The sequence below is a fragment of the Hippocampus bargibanti genome, linkage group LG10, assembly GCF_051943395.1.
Source record: "Hippocampus bargibanti isolate YZ-2025 linkage group LG10, ASM5194339v1, whole genome shotgun sequence".
Classification (NCBI taxonomy): Eukaryota; Metazoa; Chordata; class Actinopteri; order Syngnathiformes; family Syngnathidae; genus Hippocampus; species Hippocampus bargibanti.
The window spans coordinates 7,062,355-7,085,406 of NC_142743.1; the positions used below are offsets into that span (position 1 = coordinate 7,062,355).

The 23,052-nt window shown below is 44.2% G+C and overlaps 1 protein-coding gene across 2 annotated transcripts in view; it reads right to left on the reverse strand.

Moving 5' to 3' along the window:
- Window positions 1-2,567: 2,567 nt before the first annotated feature.
- Window positions 2,568-23,052, reverse strand: part of rasal3 (RAS protein activator like 3) — a 25,365-nt gene continuing 4,880 nt past the window's right edge. For both annotated transcript variants that reach the window (XM_089007063.1, XM_089007062.1), the window contains 14 exons: window positions 22,642-22,697; window positions 22,482-22,567; window positions 17,265-17,394; window positions 16,668-16,766; window positions 15,900-16,574; window positions 14,493-14,637; window positions 14,267-14,411; window positions 13,946-14,182; window positions 13,631-13,832; window positions 12,365-12,456; window positions 12,187-12,300; window positions 11,072-11,237; window positions 10,395-10,502; window positions 2,568-10,294 (listed from right to left, as the gene is read on the reverse strand). In XM_089007063.1, coding sequence (XP_088863189.1) covers window positions 10,070-10,294; window positions 10,395-10,502; window positions 11,072-11,237; window positions 12,187-12,300; window positions 12,365-12,456; window positions 13,631-13,832; window positions 13,946-14,182; window positions 14,267-14,411; window positions 14,493-14,637; window positions 15,900-16,574; window positions 16,668-16,766; window positions 17,265-17,394; window positions 22,482-22,567; window positions 22,642-22,697 — 2,480 coding nt within the window. In that variant the 3' untranslated portion in view covers window positions 2,568-10,069. The remainder of the gene's footprint in view (window positions 10,295-10,394; window positions 10,503-11,071; window positions 11,238-12,186; window positions 12,301-12,364; window positions 12,457-13,630; window positions 13,833-13,945; window positions 14,183-14,266; window positions 14,412-14,492; window positions 14,638-15,899; window positions 16,575-16,667; window positions 16,767-17,264; window positions 17,395-22,481; window positions 22,568-22,641; window positions 22,698-23,052) is intronic.

Here is a 23,052-nt window from a genome sequence, read left to right on the forward strand (position 1 = left end):
ATCAAACAAGCTGTTTCTCAGCAGGATTGTTTGAATCCAATGTGTCTGTCCACAATTGTTCCACTGTGGCTCCTCCATCTGTTCCGTTTTTGTGGTTGCTTTTCCTTTAATTCCGTTTTGGACATCTCCCCAATCATTAGACCTGTTGTCAGTCTTCACCTCGTCAGCCACATTCTAATCTGCAGCATGAAGACCAGTCTGAAGATCCACCCATTGCCAGTTTGTCAGATACCTCCCAGACTGTACTCGCTGTTGGCCAGTCATCCCACCTAGTCCCCCAGTAGACCTTGGTTTGGTTTCTATGACTGCCTTTGGTTTTTGTGCTTCATTCTATACTGTATATGGATATTATTCACAACTTTAGTACTGATATTGATCAATAGCAGTGTATGCAATTGGCTTCATACAAATATTGTTCCCTCTATATCAGGGGTGTCAAACATACGGCCCATGGGCCGGAACCGGCCCCCAAGGAGGTTTGATCAGGCCCGCAGGATAATTTGAAAGTGGAAAAATGCATAAAGGACATGGAATTCATATTTTTGATTTGCTGCAATTCATGGCTAAGCGGCGCACTTTTTCCATCAGAGTAGAAATACGCCGCATCACTGATACAGACTGAAAACAGCAGACGGTGTCAATGCGCCATCTGCTGCTTGTTACGACGTGGGCGTGCACTGCCAGTCACCCAGTGTCACCCTGGACGGCCACCTGGAAGGAGGTCTCGGCCGGACGTTTACGTCGACGTTGCGGCTAATCGAGTGACGCAATTCACAGTCGACGAGGCTCAGGCTAACGTGGACGTAGCATTGCCAGGCACAGGGTGGAAATGAGACGGGTCTGATGTACCTGCGGGATCCGATGGTTGGTCGGTTCATTCTGTCACGTTTTGCGAGGTGGTGATGGCGGGTGCGGATCCCAAAAAGCAGGCAGGAGGGAGCAGGAGGTTGTTTGACAAATTGTATTAAAATAAAGTCAGTAGGAACAAAATGTAAAACATCAAAATCATCTGAATGGAAAATATACAAAGTAGCAAAAGAAGACCAAAAGTAAAAGTCCGCCAAGTTAAACAAACACATACACAATGCATGCAGCAAACAAACAGCAAACAATGAACCAACCCCGGATGGTCGTGCCGGGTGTCCTTTTAAGTGACAGTGATTATAACGACCAGCACCTGCGAGGCTGCCGGCAGGGCTGACGTCGCTACCCGTTGGTCGCCAATCTGATCGGGACGACCAGCACCTGTGCAGGTGCAGGCAGGGCCGACAGCGCCCCCCGTTGGGCGCCAACCAGATCATGACAATCGCAGCAGTTATAGAAGCCAATGACAAGGTAGAGGCCAAACTCCTGATACAGCTAAGAGATGGGGAAACAGAACTCACTGAAGTGCAGCAAGAAGATCTGGACAATACTTCAATAGAATGTGTGTCAAAGCGGGCGGAGGTCAAAGGTTTACTTCAGAAGGTCCTGTGGAACAAGTTTGGAAAAAATGAAGTATCCATCGCTCTTCTGACAGCAGAGGAGGAGTGCAGACGCACCACTGCTGTGGACCCTGAGGATATGAACCTGGATGGATACCAGTTCTTGCTGAACCACCTTGAAGGATTAATGAAGACTGCAAAAGAGGTACATAGCCGGTGGAGACAATGGATTCCTGAAGATACAGTAGCTGAAATCCTGACAACCTTAAAAGCCCTGGAAATTCAAGCCACCAAGCTTGTCTCCAAAAAGGCTGACTTCATACAAGAGGGGGTAAAGGAATAGGTCAGGAAGGAACCAATTACGTCCAGTCACCCCGTACCAGCCATCAAGTTGAAGCCAACAACCCTTCCTATGTTCACCGGAATCAAACGTGACTTCCACAGGTGGAAAAAGGACTGGGAAGCGCTCCAAAGACAAGGTGACCCAACCGGTTCCAGGGAAGTGAAAAGGGCCCAATTGCTGGACAGTGTTGAGGACAAGATCAGGAAAGACCTTCGTCTCACCACCCATATCACTGCAGATGACATCTTCAGTGTTCTGGAGAATCGCTATGGCAACCGGACGTCCATTGCTATAGAATAAGACCTAAACAAATAGGCTTGTACTATCCAAAATCTTCCAAGACCTAAACAAATAGGCTTGTACTATCCAAAATCTTCCAAGACCTAAACAAATAGGCTTGTACGATCGTTTATCAGACTGACCTCAATTTTTGGAGACGATCCTTCCGGTCCCGAGCCCGCCCAGGTTCGTAGGGATAGCGTTTGCGTCTCACCCGGCGAGCAGGCCTGGCTTCTGCCCCCAAGAAAAGGAGGTCCTCTCGAAATCTTGATGGCCTTGCCGGTGCACCGGTTCTTGACAGTCGCCGTAGACCGCTCACCGCAGGAGACGCGTTGCCATCCCGGACGAGCCCCCAAAATGTCAGAGATATGACAGACAGACACCGTGGACAGAGATTCAGAACCAGAAAGATTGTCCCCCCTGCCGGCAGGAGACGCAGTCATCAGATGACATACGTCTGAATTCTGTGCCTCTCTGCCAAGGTATTTATTGATTCTCGATCAAAGTTGTAATACAGTAAAGTCTCGTTATATCGATATTCAAGGGAGTCCGAAAAAATATCGATATAACCGGGACTATCGATATATCCGACCCTGTTTGCATGTAATTTTCTCCGTGCGTGCATAGAAATAGTATCGATATAACCGGGACTATCGATACATCCGATATCGATATAACGAGACTTTACTGTATAAAAATCCCCATAACATGACCATTACTGTATTTTCACGACCAAAGGGTGCACCGTGTGAAAAGGCGCAGTCTCATTTATGTGTGCCATTTCTGTATTTAACACACACATTGGGCGCACCGGATGAAAGGACGCAAGTTTTAAATACCGGTACATATCCTCTACTGCCATACGTACGTCCGCCTCACAACAACACACAGGCATACACGTATGCGTATTTAAACAAAAACAGATCGAGAGCAAAACTGAGTTTGGTAGTGCTTTATTTATTAATTACAAAGGAATAACATTTTGTAATCATCACTCAATAGGCGTCGGCATGGTAAAAAAAGAGCACATTACCGGTACCGACTTTTCCGAAAGCTCGTTAGCCCAAGCATCCACAATCCATTGGCAAACTGTGGCGTAACATCCAGCCCTTTTCGTTTGCCTTAAGAATGACGCCTGCTGGAAATGTCTCTTTAGGCAAAGTCTTTCTTTTAAAAAAGCATGGCAGCCAAGCACAACAGGAAACGGTGTCTTTTCGCCAGCTTTTTGTTGTGTCCGGAGGAATGAGAGAGGAGAGTTGCTTTGTCAACGTGTTTATTGTGCCACCATCTTAGTCTACCTGCGGTCGTGACATCACCGCTGCTTTTCGACCTGTCGCAACATTCTGTAGCAGTGTGACATATGCTACATTTACCCCCCCTCCCTGAAGGACCCAAAAACACTCTGTAACAAGGGAAACCGGGTAGACTGCCGGTTTCCCTGCTTAGCCGTGTGGGTTATTCTGCCACGCGATAGGCTAAGCACTAGCTAGGGACATTCAAAATCGGTGAGAATTGTCCAAATACCGAGGGCAAAGGCGAACGCGAGCTGGCCGAGGCTCTGGCCCCACGGGCACGGCTGGTTCACAACGCTCTTCGAGGCGTCCCATCGGTGTTCTCTGATGTGTGACAGGATGTCAGTAGTTTTTGCCTGAGAAGTCGTTCGAGGGGGTTGGTGCCGCCACTCTCCTTAGGCGGCTGGCATGCCAAGGGGACCCGTCAGCCAGACAGAAGGTGGTCGGTCCGAGTTGGGCGGTAATCTGGACTGGTGCTGTCCAGAATGAGTCCAATTTGTGAGAGCAGCACGGCCGGCGAATGCGGACCCGGTCCGACACAGTAAGTGTGCGTTGCTTCGTCCGGCGCTTCTCGTTGGGCCCTCTGCTGGCTGAGGAAGAGTAGGGAAGGCCGTCTGCTTGGCTGGAGCTTCCTCCACCCCCGTTGGCCTGGGAGTGAATTGGGGCACCCGCACTGTCAGAGATAGAAAAGCCGAGTGCACAAAACAAGTCCAAGCCCAAGAGGTTGGCGCCGTGACGGGACACTTGGAAAGTGAATGCAGGGAGAGTCCTTGAGCCATAGCGCGCCGTGAAGGTGGCAGTGCCCACTATACCAATCTTAGTTTGGCCATAGCCAAACAAGTCCTCAGCGTTGGCCTCGATCGGGAGTGGACACGTTCAACAGTGACCTGGAGGCTGCCGTGTCGAGCAGGAGTGGTAAGCTCACTCCATCCAGTTCCACTGTGCACCACTTGAATGGCTTGGCGCGCGAGCCCACGCAGTGGATGGTGGTTCGCCTCGGCTGGTCTGGCAAGCAGGATATGTTTGTCGACGAAGGGGCGGAGCGGCACATCCTGGAGAAGTGATTCATCTTCCCGCAGCGTTGGCATCGTTGTCCGGTGGCCTTGCAAGCGGGTGCACGTGTGGCGTGCGAGGCAAACCCACAGTTGGCACAAGGTCTGCGTGTGTTGGCCCGTTGATGACTGACGACATTTATCTCGGTACGGTCGTAGGTGAAGGTGGGAGCAGAGCGGCACATCCTTGCGAAATGATTCATCTTCCCGCAGCGTTGGCATCGTTGTCCGGTGGGTCTGCAAGCGGGCGCACGTGTGGGGTGCGAGGCTGACCCACAGTTGGCACAAGGCGTGCGTGCATCGGCCCCTTGACGTCTGGCCACATTTATCTATGCACCGTCGTATGTAGAGGTGGAGTCGTAGGTGGCGGTGGCTTCGGGGAATGGCGAGGTTGGAGCAACAATCTGTGCCAATGCGGGAGAGTGTGAAGGTGTGGGTGGGTTCACAAGCCGAGCCGTTAGTTGTGCTGCGTTCTCCAATTGGAACGCCATCTCCACAGCCTTCGATAGTGGGAGGTCGTCAGGGGATAACAGTTTCTCCCGTAGTTTGGGATCAATCGTGTGCTCGGCGAGTTGATCCCTAATCATTTCCTCCTCCAAGCGGCCGAATTTACAGAGGCCCGCTAAACACCGCAAGTCGGCAACGTAGTGGTGTACCGACTCGCCTGTTCGTTGCCGTCGTTGACGGAAGGCAATCCGCCGGACAATCACGCCCTGAGGTGGGGCGAAATGTCGGGCCAATAAAGTGACACAATCCCCGTATGTCTGCGCGGGTCCAAAATAGCGAAAAATGCGCTGCCCCTCACTAACTAAACGGTGTATTAGCATAGCCGTTCGGCGTGCTTCGCTTGCCTCGTTTAGTCCGGTCGCCGTCAGATATGTCGTGAACGAGTCATACCAGCGGGACCACGGGACTGGTGGCTCACCGGGGAGCGCGAGAAACGAGGGGAGGGGAGCTGTGTAGAAGTCCATCTTCGTCGCCAATGTTGTGTCCGGAGGAATGAGAGAGGAGAGTTGCTTTGTCAACGTGTTTATTGTGCCATCATCTTAGTCTACCTGCGGTCGTGACGTCACCGCTGCTTTTCGACCTGTCGCAACATTCTGTAGCTGTGTGACATATGCTACACTTTTCAGAATGATTCACCGGCCGTTGCTGCGCTACAGTAGTCCTGGTCCGCATGGAAAAATCGCAGTTTCATAAAACGCCAGCACCAAGACGGACCTCCTTGGAAATGTTCAATTTTCATTTCTTCCACTAGCGTTACTGCTCACAGTGGGATGGTGACAGTCGAAACGCTTAAAGAGTTTGATGGTTTTCTTTATTTGTAAGGAGGTTCGTTGTCAGATCTCCCAGGCAGGTGACGCCCAGAGCTTGATCGTGGTGTGGAGTCGAGCAAGTCGTGCCGTGATGTCCGTCCGACGCCCGGCGTGCCTGTGCGGGTCTTTGCAAGTCTCTTTGAGGCTGTGAGTCCGAGATGAGTCTGATTGTCTCTGTCCCGCGACAGCTCGTTTTATACCATTTTCAAGCGTGTGATATGCATCAGGGTGAACGCACTGGTAGAGAGCTTCTCATTCATGGTCTGGCAGCTGGGCTTTTGTTCAATGTCCATATTCTTGTTTTTGTCCGCGTGTTTTGCTTCATAATGTCGTCTCATATTATACTCTTTGAGTGCCGTCACACTTTCTCCACACAGAAGACACTCAGGTTTTCCAGCTTCCTCCGAGAACATATAATCGATCCCCCCCCCTTATTTGAAAAGCCCCGTTATCAGCGTCTGCCTTTCATTTCGCCATTTTTGCTGGGTATCTGGGTAACACTCAAAATGAATGAACGAATAAACAAATGTTCTTAACCAATTCGGTTTTCGACCCAAAATATTTTTTTCATACCTCAGTTTACAACTCTACCAAACTGAATGTACCTGAATCCACCACTCGACTCCCCTCCGCTTTCTTTACTTGTTGCTCTCATTGTGACCGACGCTTTATCCTCATGTTGCGTTCCATTGTGAGCAGGCGTGTTTGGATTGTTCATTCACGATTAAAAAATAAAAAGATATTGATTACATTGATTATAATGAGAAATGTTTCTGTTTTTGACAAAATCGCTTTTCCAACATGTTTCTGCAACGGATTGTGGTCGAAAAAAACAGCTTTGACTGTAACACAGCACAGATAGATGGGTTGTGTTGATGCAGTTTTTCCCACGGCCGCTAAATGACGACGAGATGAGGATTGCCTATCCAAACAATGTTTTTCAGTTCCTGGATTGAAGATGAAATGGGATGAGAGGTTCAAACCAAATGAACGGCGAGATGAGGATTGCCTATCCAAACAAGGTTTTTCAGTTCCTGGATTGAAGATGAAATGGGATGAGAGGTTCAAACCAAATGAAATGAGACATTTGGCCGCTTCACTTGACGGCACATTCATTTTATTTCCTCCTCTTCTTGGAGAGGACACTTTTGTCTGCCCCTTCTGCAGATGCACAGGTGTTTGTCGTTTTAATCAGTGTCAGTTGAGGGGATTCCCGGCACAACCATTCAGTGTCGGGTCATTGTTTGTTTCACCCTGTCAGGTTTGTGTCATCTTGTCATATTTTTGCTCATGGTTTTGTTAGATACTTTGGACTTTTCTGTTCTGATGACTTTGATGTTTTAGATTTTGTTCCTGCTGACTTTATTTTAATGCAATTTATCATATATGCCCTGCTCCTCCCTCTTGCCTGCTTTTTGGAGGTTCACCACCATCACAACCTTGCAAACCGTGACAACATTAATCTTACTGCTTGTTGGTGCTGACACGTGGAATCACGTTGACCGTGTTGCGTCAAGCGTGTTGTGTTGTGTTTTGTTTTGCCGCTGCCCCGGATCACAATTAAGCTAATAGTTTGGGTCCAGCGACAGCACCTTTGTGCCAGTAGCGTGACGGAAAGAGTACTTTGAAGAACTGATGAATGAGGAAAATGAGACGGAACAAAGAGTAGAAGATGTGGCTGTTGTGGACCAAGCGGTTGCAAAGATTAGCAAGGATTAAGTGAGGAGGGTGCTGAAGACGATGAAGGGCGGAAAGGCACTAGGGCCTGATGGTTTACCAATCGAGGTATGCAAGCATCTAGGAGAGGTGGCAGTAGTGTTCCTGACTGGGTTGTTCAACAAGATCTTAGATGGTGAGCAGATGCCTAAAGAATGGAGACGAAGTGTACTCGTGCCCATTTTTAAGAACAAGGGAGCTGTGCAGAGTTGTAGTAACTACAGAGGAATAAAGTTGATGAACCATACAATGAAACTATGGGAAAGAGTAGTTGAAGCTAGACTAAGAGCAGAAGTGCACATTTGTGAGCCGCAGTATGGCTTCATGCCAAAAAAGAGTACGACAGATGCAGTGTTTGCTTTAAGAATGCTGATAGAGAAGTACAGAGTAGGTCACAAGGAATTGCATAGTGTCTTTGTAGATCTGGAGAGAGCGTATGACAGGGTGCCCAGAGAAGAGCTGTGGCATTGCATGATGAAGTCTGGAGTGACAGAGAAGTATGTCAAAGTGGTGCAAGACATGTATCATGACTGTAAGACAGCTGTGAGGTGTGCAATCGGTGGGACGGAGGAATTCAAGGTGGAAGTGGGACTCCACCAAGGGTCAGCTTTGAGCCCATTCTTGTTCGCTATGGTAATGGACAGGCTGACAGATGATGTTAGACAATAATTCCCTTGGACAATGATGTTTGCAGATGACATTGTGATCTGTAGCAAGGGAACAGCTCGGGGAATAACTAGAGAGGTGGAGGTATGCCCTGGAGAGGAATGAAGATCAGTCGCAACAGGACGGAATATATGTGTGTGAATGAGAGGGACCCAAGTACAAAAGTGATGCTACAGGGAGAAGAGATAAAGAAGGTGGAGGATTTTAAGTTCGTGGGGTTAACTGTCCAGATCAATGGAGAGTGTGGAAAAGAGATAAAGAAGTGTGTGCAGGCAGGGTGGAATGGCTGGAGAAAAATGTCAGGTGTGATGCGTGATAGAAGGATTTCAGCTAGGATGAAAGGAAAAGTGTATGAGAGACAGCCACGATGTTTGGACTGGAGACAGTGCCACTGAAGAAAAGACAGGAAACAGAGCTGGAGGTAGCAAAGATGAAGATGTTGAGGCTTTCTTTGGCAGTGACCAGGTTTGTTATGATCAAGAATGAGTATATTAGGACAACTCATATTAGAGGCTTTGGAGCAGTGGCGATCCGTGCATTTCACACCTAGGCCTTCAGTGAAGTCCTGCTTAGTCCGACTTGAGCAAATATCCCTCGTAATACCATAATTTATGACACAACGGCTGGAGATATCATTTACAAAAGCACATGCACGCAGTACTGGGCGTGGCATCACCTTAAGCGTCTACAACACAGGCTATTTTCCGGAGCAATTACACATCAATAAATCTGCATCAGCAATTAGAACTTGTCACTGTACGTGATACTGCAAACACTTAAAATAAAAGGAAATTTAAAATCATTTGTCCACAAAGTTTTATGAAGTCCACCAAGAATATGCAATCTTTTACAAGATTTTACGCTAAATTACAAAATGTCAGTCTAATATAAGAAAAACAACAAGACGTTCACAAAATGAACTATTTGTAGAAAATAAAAGTAAACAAATCTTTTTCATTTGTTCTTGAGAATAGGCTTACCTACATGTGATAGCGAGTTGTCCTCTCCTTCAGCCATTGTGGGTTAAAAAAGCGAGTAGATATGCTTGGTTTTTCTGCTAAAGTTTCCGGGCTGAGGTAAAGTGAGTATCCAATCACAGGACGCGTACGTCATATTCAACGCGAGGCCCTCTAGCTGGCCTTACTGTGCCAACTCGTGATCTGATTGGCTATCGCAACTGTATATCAACTACATGTGCCCGTTCATGTACAGCGCACAGATGCCCTCACTGTTGATTCTGAAGGCGTCGGTCAGATTTCATACAGCCTGGCGACACAAACTAGCTGAATTCTGATTGGATTAAAAACTCTGACCTAAAACTACAACACTGAAAGGAGCATAACCAAATGGATATAATACAACATCAAGAAAACAGTATGTAGAATAATTATATATATATTTAGAAAAAATACTTTTTTAATGAAATTGATTTTTATTATAATTATGATAATGATGTCTGATGATGTTAGGCCAGCAGAGAAGGCCTTGCTGGCTCTGACGGCCCACCACTGCTTTGGAGAGAAAGTCAGAGCGGCCAGACTGAGATGGCTTTAACATGTCCAGAGGAGTGAGAGTGACTATATCAAGAGAATGATGCTTAGCCTTGAACTGCCAGGCAGGAGACAGAGAGGAAGACCAAAGAGAAGGTTTATGGATGTTGTCAAAGGGCATGGACATGGACAAGGGCATGGACAAGGACATGAAGGTAGCTGGTGTGAGAGAAGAGGTTGCACAAAAGCGGGCTAAGTGGAGGACACCGATTCGATTTTACGATTTTCGAAGGATTTTACCCAGTCCTAACTTATATCCTGTGACGGAGTTGACCTACTACTAAATCAGTCCAAGGCCAGATCTCTCACATGAAGATGACAGGTTAACAGGCTGTGTCTGTTCACTTCAGATTGACCCCAAATTTTCTGTTGCTTGCATTGTGGGCCTTCTAAGCATGAAACTTCTAAATATGTCTGTGTAAGCTCTCAGACTAAATATGATAACTTTTATTCTGTCTATTCTCTATCAAGGTGGCACGAGCAAGCTGCTGATCTCGTACAGCCAGCAGATTTCGGAGCTCATTTATTTCCGCCTGCAGTATTGCATTGTGGTCTTGACTTTGGTGAATGAAGTCCTCCAGTCGCTTTGCCGTTTCCAGCTGCCGCTCTGTCACCTGGTCCATTCCCACGCGAAGCTCTGACAATTCTTGCGCATTCTGGGTCATGGATTGCAAAGACAATCTCATATACGCAGCTAGGAATCCATAAATAATTGTGTTATTTATATGACAGATTTCTGAGGCAGGTGAGACATACCTTTTCAAGTAAACTGAGCTCTTCTTGTCCATATTGGATCTCTCTGGGCAGCCTGTTTTGTGCGTCCTTAATCCATGGAAATGGTTCGCATGATTTTATCCTTTCACTCTGATGAAGGAAAAATAATTCATACAGTGAAAAGTCTCATATCAATCTCAATCTCCCGATTGGAACCTGCGTAAATAATATGAAATACACTCTACCCCAGAAGAATCTGTATGAAAAATGGATAGATCAAAGTTATACTATCCATTTAGGGGTCAGTGTTTTAATAAGTGAAGAGTAGGTGGGATACTTGACCTGACCTGTGGGTAAAATAAGAGTTTCTCTTTGTGATTTGGTGCTACAAAAATAAAACTACTGTACATTGAATTTGACAGTCATTGAAGTGTTAATGTATTTTATAAATTATACAGAGCAGCGATTAAATGGTGTAGTAGTAAAGTAGTAAGTAAGTAGTAAATATTGATTTGAACGGAAAATAAAGAATCTCAACAATTTACACAGTGTAGTAATTGGATTTTTTTATATCAGTCAGTAAGAAAAAGTACTGTGATTTTACACATATGGAGCCTACCTAATGGGTACACCACTGATATGGTAAACATATAAACAACAGGATGTAGTATTTAAAAAAAAGCTAGGTGACCTAAGTCTTGTGTATTTTTTACACCCACTGTTTTTGGCGATGAGATGAGGGGCTGGTTGGTATCCAAATCTTGTTCATTGTTAGTTGTGGGAAGAGATTCAGAACTTGTCTGCCTCTTCAATTTTTTTTCAGGACGTCTGTGTGGAGCACTTTGAGTTCTGGTGACTGGCTTCCTCCTGCCAGCTATGACATCTCTGTAATAAATGACATTCAGTAAATGAAACATTTTAAATATTTAAGATTTTAAACTGAACAAATTGAATTGATCAGATCCATGTGATGTGCGCACACAAGATGTGCCGTGCACTGGTCAAAGAATGAGTTTTGCCAGCTAAGTCCTGAAACGTCTGTGTAAGCTCTCAGTCGTACAGGAGTGGTCCATCGATGAAAAGGTTTCTTCAGCCATCATCTGTACTTCTTTGAAGGTGTCTGACGTTTTGCTTCTTATCCATCTAAGATGCTTTTTCAGCAAACTTTAGTTAGTTTTAGTATCTTGGATAAGAAGTGAAACGTCCGACACCTTTAACGAAGTACAGATGACGGCTGAAGAAACCTTTTCATTTATGTCATTAAAATACCCATTATTTTTCCCTCCTGACATATTCTTCATTTGGAGGATGGACATCATTGAAATGGTCAACAACAATGTTCCACAGTGTATGACCACTCCGTAAAATAAAATAAAATCCTGCTGCTACACAGGAGTGATGTAAGCGAGTGATGAAATGGATTGGATTGGATTTGCCTGTATTAGTCTCACAGTGGAGAAATTTACATTTCACAGCAGCCAAGAGATGAAAGGAATGAAAGTAGAAAAACAAAATACATGAGCTGCTGAAAATGTTATGATTTTGTAACAGTTAATTTGTAAAACATAGCTTGTTTCCTATAACTCAGAAACCATTTTTTTGTCAAGCAAAGGTGGAAATATAAATTGTGCAAATTTTGAAATTCAGCATAGACATAAATCACACAAGAATTTTAAGCGCATGGACGATTTATGAGCAAATACAAGGATTTTAGTTGTACCTTGTGGCGTGGAAACCGTTAGAGGCCCCACATGTTCTGAAAGACCTTTGTAAATGAATGAAGAAATCCAGCAGCAGAAAAAAAAACTCTTAAATTCAATCATTGATCACATACCCATCTCTTACTCTCTTGGAGTCTTGAGGAAGCTGCTGGAGGGATGATTGATGAGGGCTAAATTTGCTCAAGTCTTTTGGAGGAATGTACATTGGCTTGGATTGTTTCCTCGGCCTGTGAGAAAGAACTTTAACGAAAATACAACAACAACAAATGATCGATCTTAGAATAAACATACATGTTAATTGTGATTTGATGCATCTCGGGGCCCAGTGACTCTGTTATCTGGTTCAGAATCCAAGGCAGAGGGTGCAATTTTTCTATTGTTTCCTAAAGAAAATAAAAAGCTCACTGTCAGTGTGTGTGCGTTTGCGTGCGTGTTGTCGTGTGTGTAAATGAAATACATGCAACTATAATAAAACACACAGACCAATATCCAGAAGAAAGCTGCCGGGTAAAAAGGCATTAAAGATTGTGTTCGCAATTTAAAAGGACTTGCAAGTTGCCAAAATTCCAACTAAAATGCAATACTGTAGTGTAGACTGTTGACTTTATTATTTTTTTGTTATCATACATTTGATTATTATGATACATTAATCATGCTTGCCATGAAAAATGCTTCTGCCTGCAATGATATATTGATTATGCTTGCCCTGAAGAATGCTTATGCTTTTCATAAAAATTCTGAAATCACACATTTTCCCTTTCTTCTTCGTCTTTCACATTCACGCGTAATCTTACAATGAATTATAGATTCAATATTCCTGTGACGTTAATGTGTGCTGTGAAGTTGTTACTATTGATGAAGGACTGAAGGAGAGAAGTGTAGCCAAATATTACTCTTGGAACCCAGCTAATCTTCAGCAACTGGATGCCAGAGTGACCCAGCTGATAGTCAAATGTCTGCAGTGAGGTACAAGTTGCCATGGAAACTTTGATTAGAATAAAATTATTTCCTGCTTATGAGAAACTATCTGCCAATGGTAGTCACTGATGTTAATAAAAAGTAAAGGGGTAGGAAGATGGTGTAGAATAGATGAGAACGCTGTCCTCTGTACTCTGTCCCGTCTATTCTCGCTGCAAGTAAAATCAATAGAGACGTCATCTCTCCATTTTGTGAGAGTTTCAATTATTTGGTGTTATTACTCTAATATAGACTACAGTCAACTTGAATGAGAGGGATACCATTTCATATAGATTCAACAAAGTCATCATTGTGTTGTTAAAAGAAAAAAGTGTTATTTTAGAAATGTATGATGTCAACATGTTGGTGTGTTTTTGTTGGATTGCCCATTACACTCAACTCAACCGTATTAAGGCAGCACTTGAACCCTTTCAGGGACAGCAGTTACGACAGTGGACAGCTTCTCATTTTATCAGACGGCATGGAAGTGTTAAAACAACCAATCTTGTCTACGAAGTGCTTTACATAGAGCAAAATAATTACAACAGCAACAACAGTCAATTAATCATGGAGACAGTAGAATGCACAAAAACCTTGTACCTGATCCCTCAGACAGATTATGTCAACCAGCAGGCCATGTAGCATGGCCAGCCGCAGAGGTAGATCCACATAGCCATCGAAAGAGCTTATTGGGACCTCAGCATACAGAGTGGATATTGTTTGTAGAAAACCCCTCATTCTCTCCCAATGCTGCTGTAAGAATTCATTCATAAACAGCATATACTCCTCCTTTTCTCCAAACCTGCAGGAGAGAAATGGAAGCGTGAATTAAAAGAGAAGTGATTGTCCTCTTGTTTTGAGGGCTGATTCAAAGTTTTGCATAGTTAGACTGGCATTGCAAATAAAGCTGCTCACAGTGTGAAGTTTGCCAAGTTCTGGATGACTTTAGCCGTTAAGGTGAGTGTGCGCAGGGTGTTTGGCTCTGGGTATGCTTGTGTCAAACCAAAAAGAGATGGACTGAGCACAGCGGGACACAAGAAGCGAAGGAAAAGGGAAGCAGAGATGAGACGTTGACCAATGTCTGGTTTTCCTTGGTCTTCACACAGCACCGCCCAACTTGTGAAAATCTTTTGCAGCTCTTCAGGAAAGTGTCTGAACACATCCAATGTATTTCTTTAAGTTAAAAAGCGTGATTAAGACCCCAATTATTTCCTCCGCTGAGCTTTTTGATCTTACCCATTGAGGTCAAAAATTTTCCTCAGCACTTCCTCGCACACTTCCTTCAAGTTCCTCTGGTTGTTCGATAGTTCAGCGGCATGGCATTTGCAAGGATCGACTTCGCAGTTGCTCCCCATGACATAGAGACGTATGATGACATCCCCTAAAATCAATGAGCAAGGGCGCTCTGTTGAAAGTGCAGGATTGCTAATTTAAGCAAAGCAGCTTCATACAACATATTTACCGAGTGTGTCAACAAGGTATTGTTGTCCAACCAGCTTCATGTATTCATCGATGGCTTTGGTGGCAATTGTGTTCTCTCTGAAGATGAGAGCCTCGTTCGCACCAAGACGTTCGATCTCGGCAGTGCCCAAATCAACAAGAAACTCCTGAAACATTCAATATTGTATGCAGATATTATGCAAATGCTTATGTTTGAGCACCGATTTTCTCCATGTTCCCTGTGATGTGGTAAGTGCACAGTATGTTTCTGGATTTCAGATGTCTCTCCAATACGAAGGTTTTAAAGAAATCCTCTGTATAATGGATGTTGTAGGCTAGACTAAATCTTTAATTCATTCATCCATCCATTTTCTGAACGTCTTTCTTCTCACAAAAGTCGCAGGGGTTACTGAAGCCTATCCCAGTCGTCTTTGGGAAGTAGGTCGGGGAAACCCTCAACTGGTTTCAAGCCACTCGCAGCACACATAGATAAACAGCCATCCGCATTCACGTTCACAATTTAGAGCATGGGTAACAAACTTCAGTCCTCGTGGGCCGCTTTCCTACTTGTTTTTCATCTCTCCCTGCAGCAAGACACCTGATTGAAATGACCAAGGCCGTTATCAGGCCTCTGCATGGCTTGCTGATGAGCTGATCATTTGAATCAGGTGTTTTGCAGCAGGGAGAGATAAAAAGCAAGCAGGAAAGCGGCCCTCGAGGACTGGAGTTTGAGACCCATGATTTAGAGTGTTCAATCAGTCTGCCATGCATGTTTTTGGACTGTGGGAGGAAACCAGAACACCCAGAGAAAACCCACACAGGCACAGGGAGCATATGCATCTCTATGTGCCATGCGATTTGCTCACAACCAGGTGAGGGTCACCACCCGTCCCACCTTCTGCCCAGAGACAGTTGGGATAGGCTCCAGCGTGTACAGCAACCCTTGTGAGGATAAAGCGATAAAAAAATTGATGGATTGATTATTCAGATGCCTGATTTTATTGAGTATTTTTTTCAGGTGTCACACAAAACAGAAGTAAAATGTGACATCCTGACGCCATTACACATCTCATTTCATGCCTTTTCTGGGAGTAAGAAACTAATTGGATGACGATCTGTGATTTGTTTGTAAACGATTCTTCAACCCTTCTCCGCACTCTGCGGCTCAGTCTCGTTTACATCACTTTTTGAGTATTGTCCAAAGTAGTTGATTGTAAGGTATGTTTTTATCCTCTTGTATTAGTGCCAATGATGTTGGAAATGTTTGGACAATTCATCAATAAATGTTTTATCCTGCTGGAGCAGATTATTTCCATTTTCATTTGAAAAATAAATCTAATATTGGAACCTATGGGAGTTCAACCCTCACCAGGTGTGTTGGACTTTGGAGATTTTTCTGTGCATGTACAAGCTTTCCATAAGGTTTTACCTTTGCTTTGCCAATACTCTGCAGCACATGCATAAGCGCCCCAGCCAGCTCCTCCTTTTCTTTCACATTCAACAGTGGCTCCAAGCATTTGCACATTTCCACATAATACTCAGTCACATATTCAGCAAACTCCTTGTATTTCTCCATCGGAAGAATCTGCAGATTCTGGAAACGGGCCTTGATGCGGAGAGAAGCCTGTGGCCCTAGATTCTCTTTGCTACAACCTACACCTGGGAGCTTGTAAGGAATGAGGGGATACCACTTTTCCTGACAGGTTCTCCCTCGGATGTCGGCTAAGTGCACATTCACACTCCCGAGTGGAAGCAGACTGCACTCATCTCGGGAATGGTGCTTCTTCTTGGGGCCTTCTTCGCTGAAGAGGTGCAAGGTTATTTGGGAGATGCAGGGAAGATTGTCAAGTTCAAAAAACTCTCCCCAGAATAAGTGACATCCCCCTGGTACACCACCTCTGCCGCCCACACTTCCTGAAGAGCCGGTGGAGCTTTCCCCGGCCAGGATGGAACGACTTGACACCTTTCCAACAGGGCGAGTGGTGGTACGGGCAAACAGGGTCCCGTCCAAGTGCACCTCACAGAAATAACACTGTTTGGGAGGCAGATCCTTTGCTTCCTTCACCCACAAATTTAGGGTGTTCTCTGTGCGCTCAATATTATCCTGTGAACAGTTTTAGAGTACATAAAGTATCCATCAATGTTTTATTTTATTACAGCTCTATTAAATTGGATGGTTTTGGGACAAAAAGATCACCTTATTGGGCTGGGCTGCCCTTCTCAGGTCTTCGATCCAACGATCCCGCTCTGCAGCTGAGGAACAGCCAAAGCAGTGTGTGTTCCCCAAGTTTATGACCTATAGGTGCAATGCATATACAGTAAAGTCTCGTTATATCGATATCGGATATATCGATAGTCCCGGTTATATCGATACTATTTCTATGCACGCACGGAGAAAATTACATGCAAACAGGGTCGAATATATCGATAGTCCCGGTTATATCGATATTTTTTGGACTCCCTTGAATATCGATATAACGAGACTTTACTGTATAAAGGACATAAAGTGAAAGTGACTGTGTTGCATTTTAATTGAACTACAGTACGGCAATCCTGATGCTCTTTCATTTTCAAGATTGTCCAGTGAACTCAATACAGATCTAGTATGCTTTTTCACATGTGGCATATATCTGACAGACCTCTGGCCAATGTGCTCTGAAACATTTAACCTGTTGTTATAAAGTCAAACTACGATGAGTTACTTTTAAAACAAAGGGGAATGGCTGGTTGGCCATCTTACAGTCAACATCTTACAGTCAAAATGAAGAATGCAGGGGTTCGAGAGATACTGTACCTCAAAACAGTAGTTTTCTTCGAAAATGGAGCTGTGGACTGGCCTGACTACAATATGTGGGTCTGCACTTAGATCCAGATTTCCAACCGGACTCACTGGAATTGAAACAGACTCTTTGGATCCATAGTGCCTTCAATAGAATGAAAATGAGAAGTTGAATAAGGTTTTGATGGAATGTAAAGCAGCTGGAATGGGAATCAGCACCTCCAAATCTGAGACAATGGTTCTCAGTCGGAAAAGGGTGGAGTGCCCTCTCCGGGTCGGGGAGGAGATTTTGCCTCAAGTGGAGGAGTTTAAGTATCTGGGTGTCTTGTTCAAGAATGAGGGTGTAAGGGAGCGAGAGGTCGACAGGCGGATCGGTGCGGCGTCTGCTGTGATGCGGACTTTGTACCGATCTGTCGTGGTGAAGAAGGAGCTGAGCCAAAAAGCAAAGCTCTCAACTACCGGTCGATCTACGTCCCAACCCTCTTCTATGGTCACGAGCTATGGGTTGTGTCCGAAAGAACGAGAGCGGCCAAAATGAGCTTTCTCCGTAGGGTGTCCGGGCTCTCCCTTAGAGATAAGGTGAGAAGCTTGGTCATCCGGGAGGGGCTCAAAGTTGAGCCGCTTCTCCTCCACATCGAGAGGAGCCAGATGAGGTGGCTTGGGCATCTGATTAGGATGCCCCCAGGACGCCTCCCTCGTGAAGTGTTCCGAGCATACCCCACTGGCAGGAGACCCCGGGGACGATCCAAGACACGCTGGGGAGACTATGTCTCCCAGCTGGGAACGCCTCCGGATCCGCCAGGACGAACTAGAAGAAGTGGCTGGGGAGAGGGAAGTCTGGGCTTCCCTACTGAAGCTGCTGCCCCCGCGACCCGACCTCGGATAAGCGGCACAAGATGGATGGATGGATGGATGGATGGAATAAGGTTTTAGGGAGCGTGACTCAGACATTAATATTGGGGAACATAAAGGGTACATTACGGTGTTGAATAAACAGGTATGTAGTGCTCATTATTTTTAGAATTAGATTTTCTGTTGTAGCTATTCTGAACGTCTGTGTAAGCTCTCAGTCGTACAGGAGTGGTCCATCGATGAGAAGGTTTCTTCAGCCGTCATCTGTACAAAAGTGAAGGTTTCGGACGTTTCGCTTCCTATCCAAGAGGCTTCGTCAGCGAACTAAAGTCTGACTGGTCGTATCGGCCCCATTTATATATCCCTAATGTCCAGACATGGTGGCGCCGGACACAGCTATGATAGGTCCCTACTCTCAGGTTGGGGGGGCAGGGGACCCCTCCCTGTGGCCCCACTGATTGTTCCTACATTCCTGACTAACGACTGGCCTATTACCCCCACTCCCCCCGGTATCACCTCATCAGCATAACGACCCTCATCAGCATTGCGAAAGTTGCCTAACCTGTTTTGCCTAAGCAGGCTATTGTATGAACGATCCAAATTGAACCTCACCCCACCAGACCGGTTTAATGAAGGATTTTGTTGTTTTATAAGAATCGCTTCTTTTACCCCCCTTTCAAACCATCTATGTTCTTTCGCTAAGATTTTAACCTCATTGTCGTCAAATGAGTGGTTGCTAGCTTTTAGGTGCAAATGTACTGCCGATTGAGGCCCACTAGTATTATCCCTGCGATGTTGATAAAGTCTTTTTTTGAGAATTTGTTGAGTCTCCCCAATGTACTGCTCTTTACAATTTTCATTCTTACAATGTATGGAATAAACTACATTACTTTGTTTTTCATTTGGTAGCCTATCTTTTTGGATGCACTAATTTTTGCCTTAACGTGTTTATCGGTTTGAAATAAGTAGGAATTTTATGTTGCTAAAGGACTCTTTGTAATTTTTCAGAAACTCCTGCAATGTACGGTACTGCTACTCCTCTCCTTTTTGAATCTTGAGAATTATTGGTTTCGTTCGCTATTCTTTCTTTCTGACATTTGTTGAATGACCACTGAGGGTACCCACAGTTAGTGAGTGCTCTCCTGATATGTTTTGACTCCTTTTCTCTACCTTCAGTGCTAGTTGGTATTAGTTTAGCCCTATGCTGGAGGGTTCTGATAACTCCTAGTTTATGTTGTAAAGGGTGGTTAGAGTCAAAAAGTAAGTATTGGTCAGTGTGCGTAGCCTTCCTAAAGACTTCTGTTTTTAGCGCTCTGTCCTCTTTTATAATTACTTTACAATCCAAGAAGGCTAGTTGGTTCTCTTGAATGTCCTCACGAGTAAATTTAATGTTGGAGTCTACAGAGTTGAGGTGATCTGTGAAGGATTGAATTTCTTGTTTCTTAATTATGACAAAAGTATCGTCCACATATCTAAACCAGTGTCTAGGTTTTGTCCCCGGGAAGGATGTGAGGGCCTGTTTCTCCATCTCTTCCATGTAAAGATTAGCCACTATGGGTGAAACTGGTGAGCCCATAGCACAACCATGAATTTGTTTATAAAATTTTTCCCGAAATTGAAAATACGTAGTATTAAGGCAGATTTCTAATAATTGGCAGATGTGATCCGGTTTAAGTTTGGTTCTTTCATGCAGAGAAACATCCGCCAGCAGCCTCGTCCTCACCACTGAGACTGCTGCTGGGGTTGGGACAGATGTAAAGAGAGAAGTCACATCATATGATGCCAAAGTTTCCTCAGGTTCCAATATGAGGTCTTTGATCCTCTCTACAAACCCTGTGGTGTTCTCTACGTGATATTCAGTGTTACCAACCAACGGAGCTAAAATAGTTTTTAAATATTTGGCTACATTGTATGTAGAGGAGTCAATGCTACAAACAATGGGTCTGAGGGGGAACCCTTCTTTATGTATTTTTGGCAGGCCATAGATACATGGCGTGGCCTCTCCCGGGTATAATCTAAAATACATCTGTTTGTCTATATGTTTTCCTTTCTCTAACTTTTTTCCTTTCTCTAACTTCAACTCTGTAGACTCTAACATTAAATTTACTCGTGAGGACATTCAAGAGAACCAACTGGCCTTCTTGGATTGTAAAGTAATTATAAAAGAGGACAGAGCGCTAAAAACAGAAGTCTTTAGGAAGGCTACGCACACTGACCAATACTTACTTTTTGACTCTAACCACCCTTTACAACATAAACTAGGAGTTATCAGAACCCTCCAGCATAGGGCTAAACTAATACCAACTAGCACTGAAGGTAGAGAAAAGGAGTCAAAACATATCAGGAGAGCACTCACTAACTGTGGGTACCCTCAGTGGTCATTCAACAAATGTCAGAAAGAAAGAATAGCGAACGAAACCAATAATTCTCAAGATTCAAAAAAGAGAGGAGTAGCAGTACCGTACATTGCAGGAGTTTCTGAAAAATTACAAAGAGTCCTTTGGCAACATAAAATTCCTACTTATTTCAAACCGATAAACACGTTAAGGCAAAAATTAGTGCATCCAAAAGATAGGCTACCAAATGAAAAACAAAGTAATGTAGTTTATTCCATACATTGTAAGAATGAAAATTGTAAAGAGCAGTACATTGGGGAGACTCAACAAATTCTCAAAAAAAGACTTTATCAACATCGCAGGGATGATACTAGTGGGCCTCAATCGGCAGTACATTTGCACCTAAAAGCTAGCAACCACTCATTTGACGACAATGAGGTTAAAATCTTAGCGAAAGAACATAGATGGTTTGAAAGGGGGGTAAAAGAAGCGATTCTTATAAAACAACAAAATCCTTCATTAAACCGGTCTGGTGGGGTGAGGTTCAATTTGGATCGTTCATACAATAGCCTGCTTAGGCAAAACAGGTTAGGCAACTTTCGCAATGCTGATGAGGGTCGTTATGCTGATGAGGTGATACCGGGGGGAGTGGGGGTAATAGGCCAGTCGTTAGTCAGGAATGTAGGAACAATCAGTGGGGCCACAGGGAGGGGTCCCCTGCCCCCCCAACCTGAGAGTAGGGACCTATCATAGCTGTGTCCGGCGCCACCATGTCTGGACATTAGGGATATATAAATGGGGCCGATACGACCAGTCAGACTTTAGTTCGCTGACGAAGCCTCTTGGATAGGAGGCGAAACGTCCGAAACCTTCACTTTTGTACAGATGACGGCTGAAGAAACCTTCTCATCGATAGCTATTCTGAAGTGTCGAAGTTGAGTGTCAGACCCAAATTCAAGAAAACACAGAAGAGCATGAGTGCGGAAAGACAATCATTAAACATTTGAGATAGAAAATAAAAGGAAAAGAATAACGGAACTTTGGGGAATGAAAAACCAATCAAAAGACAACAGGGCAATTAGACACACATGACAAACCACAACACACACAGTTAAACCTTGTTAACAAAAAACAAAACAGTAAAACAGTAGGGCTAAACGTTTCATTAACTAGTGTGGCGCAGATTTATGGCACAGTATCTAAAACCAGAATCTTCGATCTCCAACTAAGCAATTACATCCACAATATGTATATGGCGCAGCCCAGTGAACCAGTGGTTTGCGCGTTGAATGCACAATGCAGAGATTGTGGGTTTGATCCCAGCTCTGGCCAACCCAGGTGGAGTTTACATGTTCTCCCCAGGCCTGTGAGGGTTCTCTTTGGGTAATCTGGTTTCCTCCCACATTGCAAATAAACATGCGTGGCAGACGAATTGAACATTGAATTGTTTATCATTGTAAGCATGCATTGAGTTTTTCTGTGTTCTGCTATTGGCTGGCAACCAGGTCAGTGTTTCCCAAGCCGATTGACTCAAGACAGCTGGGATAGGCTCCAGCACTCCCAAGGACAACCTCTGAGGAGATCAGAAGAGGAATATGGATGGATGGACGTTATGTGTCGTTCTTGGATGCAAGACATTTTCTTGTTATTAGTTGTCTTTTCTCAGTTTAGCTGTTTTCTGTATTCGTCATGGAAATATGAGTGAAGTACGTAAAAATATCCTGCACTCTGAAGCATGGAATTAGTGTGATGTCTCATCACACTTAAGATAGCATGAATTTTCTTCTTAAACTGAGTGGAGCACAAATAGAAATCAGAGCCAATGCTTATCACCACCATACTATTCAGCACTGACAAATGACCAGTGACACATTCAAAGAATCTGGAAAATATTTGACGCAACACCAGCTATCTATTAATATATTTACAAGAATGTTTCCATACAAAAAATATCAATATTATGTCATATTATGATGAAAGAAGTTAATGGATTTGATTTGTGTGTGCAAGCCAGAACGTGGGATAAACTTAGCATTTACTTTACCTGCTTCCTTTGTTTGATCCGACGTGGTCCAGTCGAGTGTTGCTATTTCTCTTGGTCTTGTTCTCAAGACGTCTCTTGATCAGCGCCTTCAGGGTGAAATCTAATATTTAAAATGCATTTGAAATTATAGATGATTATTTTTGAGGTGTGCCACACTCACACGAACACCACCATCTTCTTTCTTTGGCCGAGGGCCCACATGGTCAGGACTACATTCTAAAAGGTACACAAGCAAGAGAAAATAATATACGACCACCATATCACCTATTGTTATTTCAATAAGTATACTATTATTAGCATCATTATTTTAATGTGCTTGTTTGAAAGCACTCTTAAATGTCTGTGGTCACTCCTTCTGTCAATTAACACGATGACTCTGGCATTATAAACATTTGATAGTATGTAGTATGATTTGAAGAAGAGGTGACACTCGCATACTGTATGCAAGAAGAAGCGAAGATATTGAAGAAGAAAAACAGACACAAAAAATTGTGCAAAACAGACATCAATTCTATTCATTTAGTTCAGGAAAAATACAAAAGAATGCACTCTGAAATGTATATGTAATAAT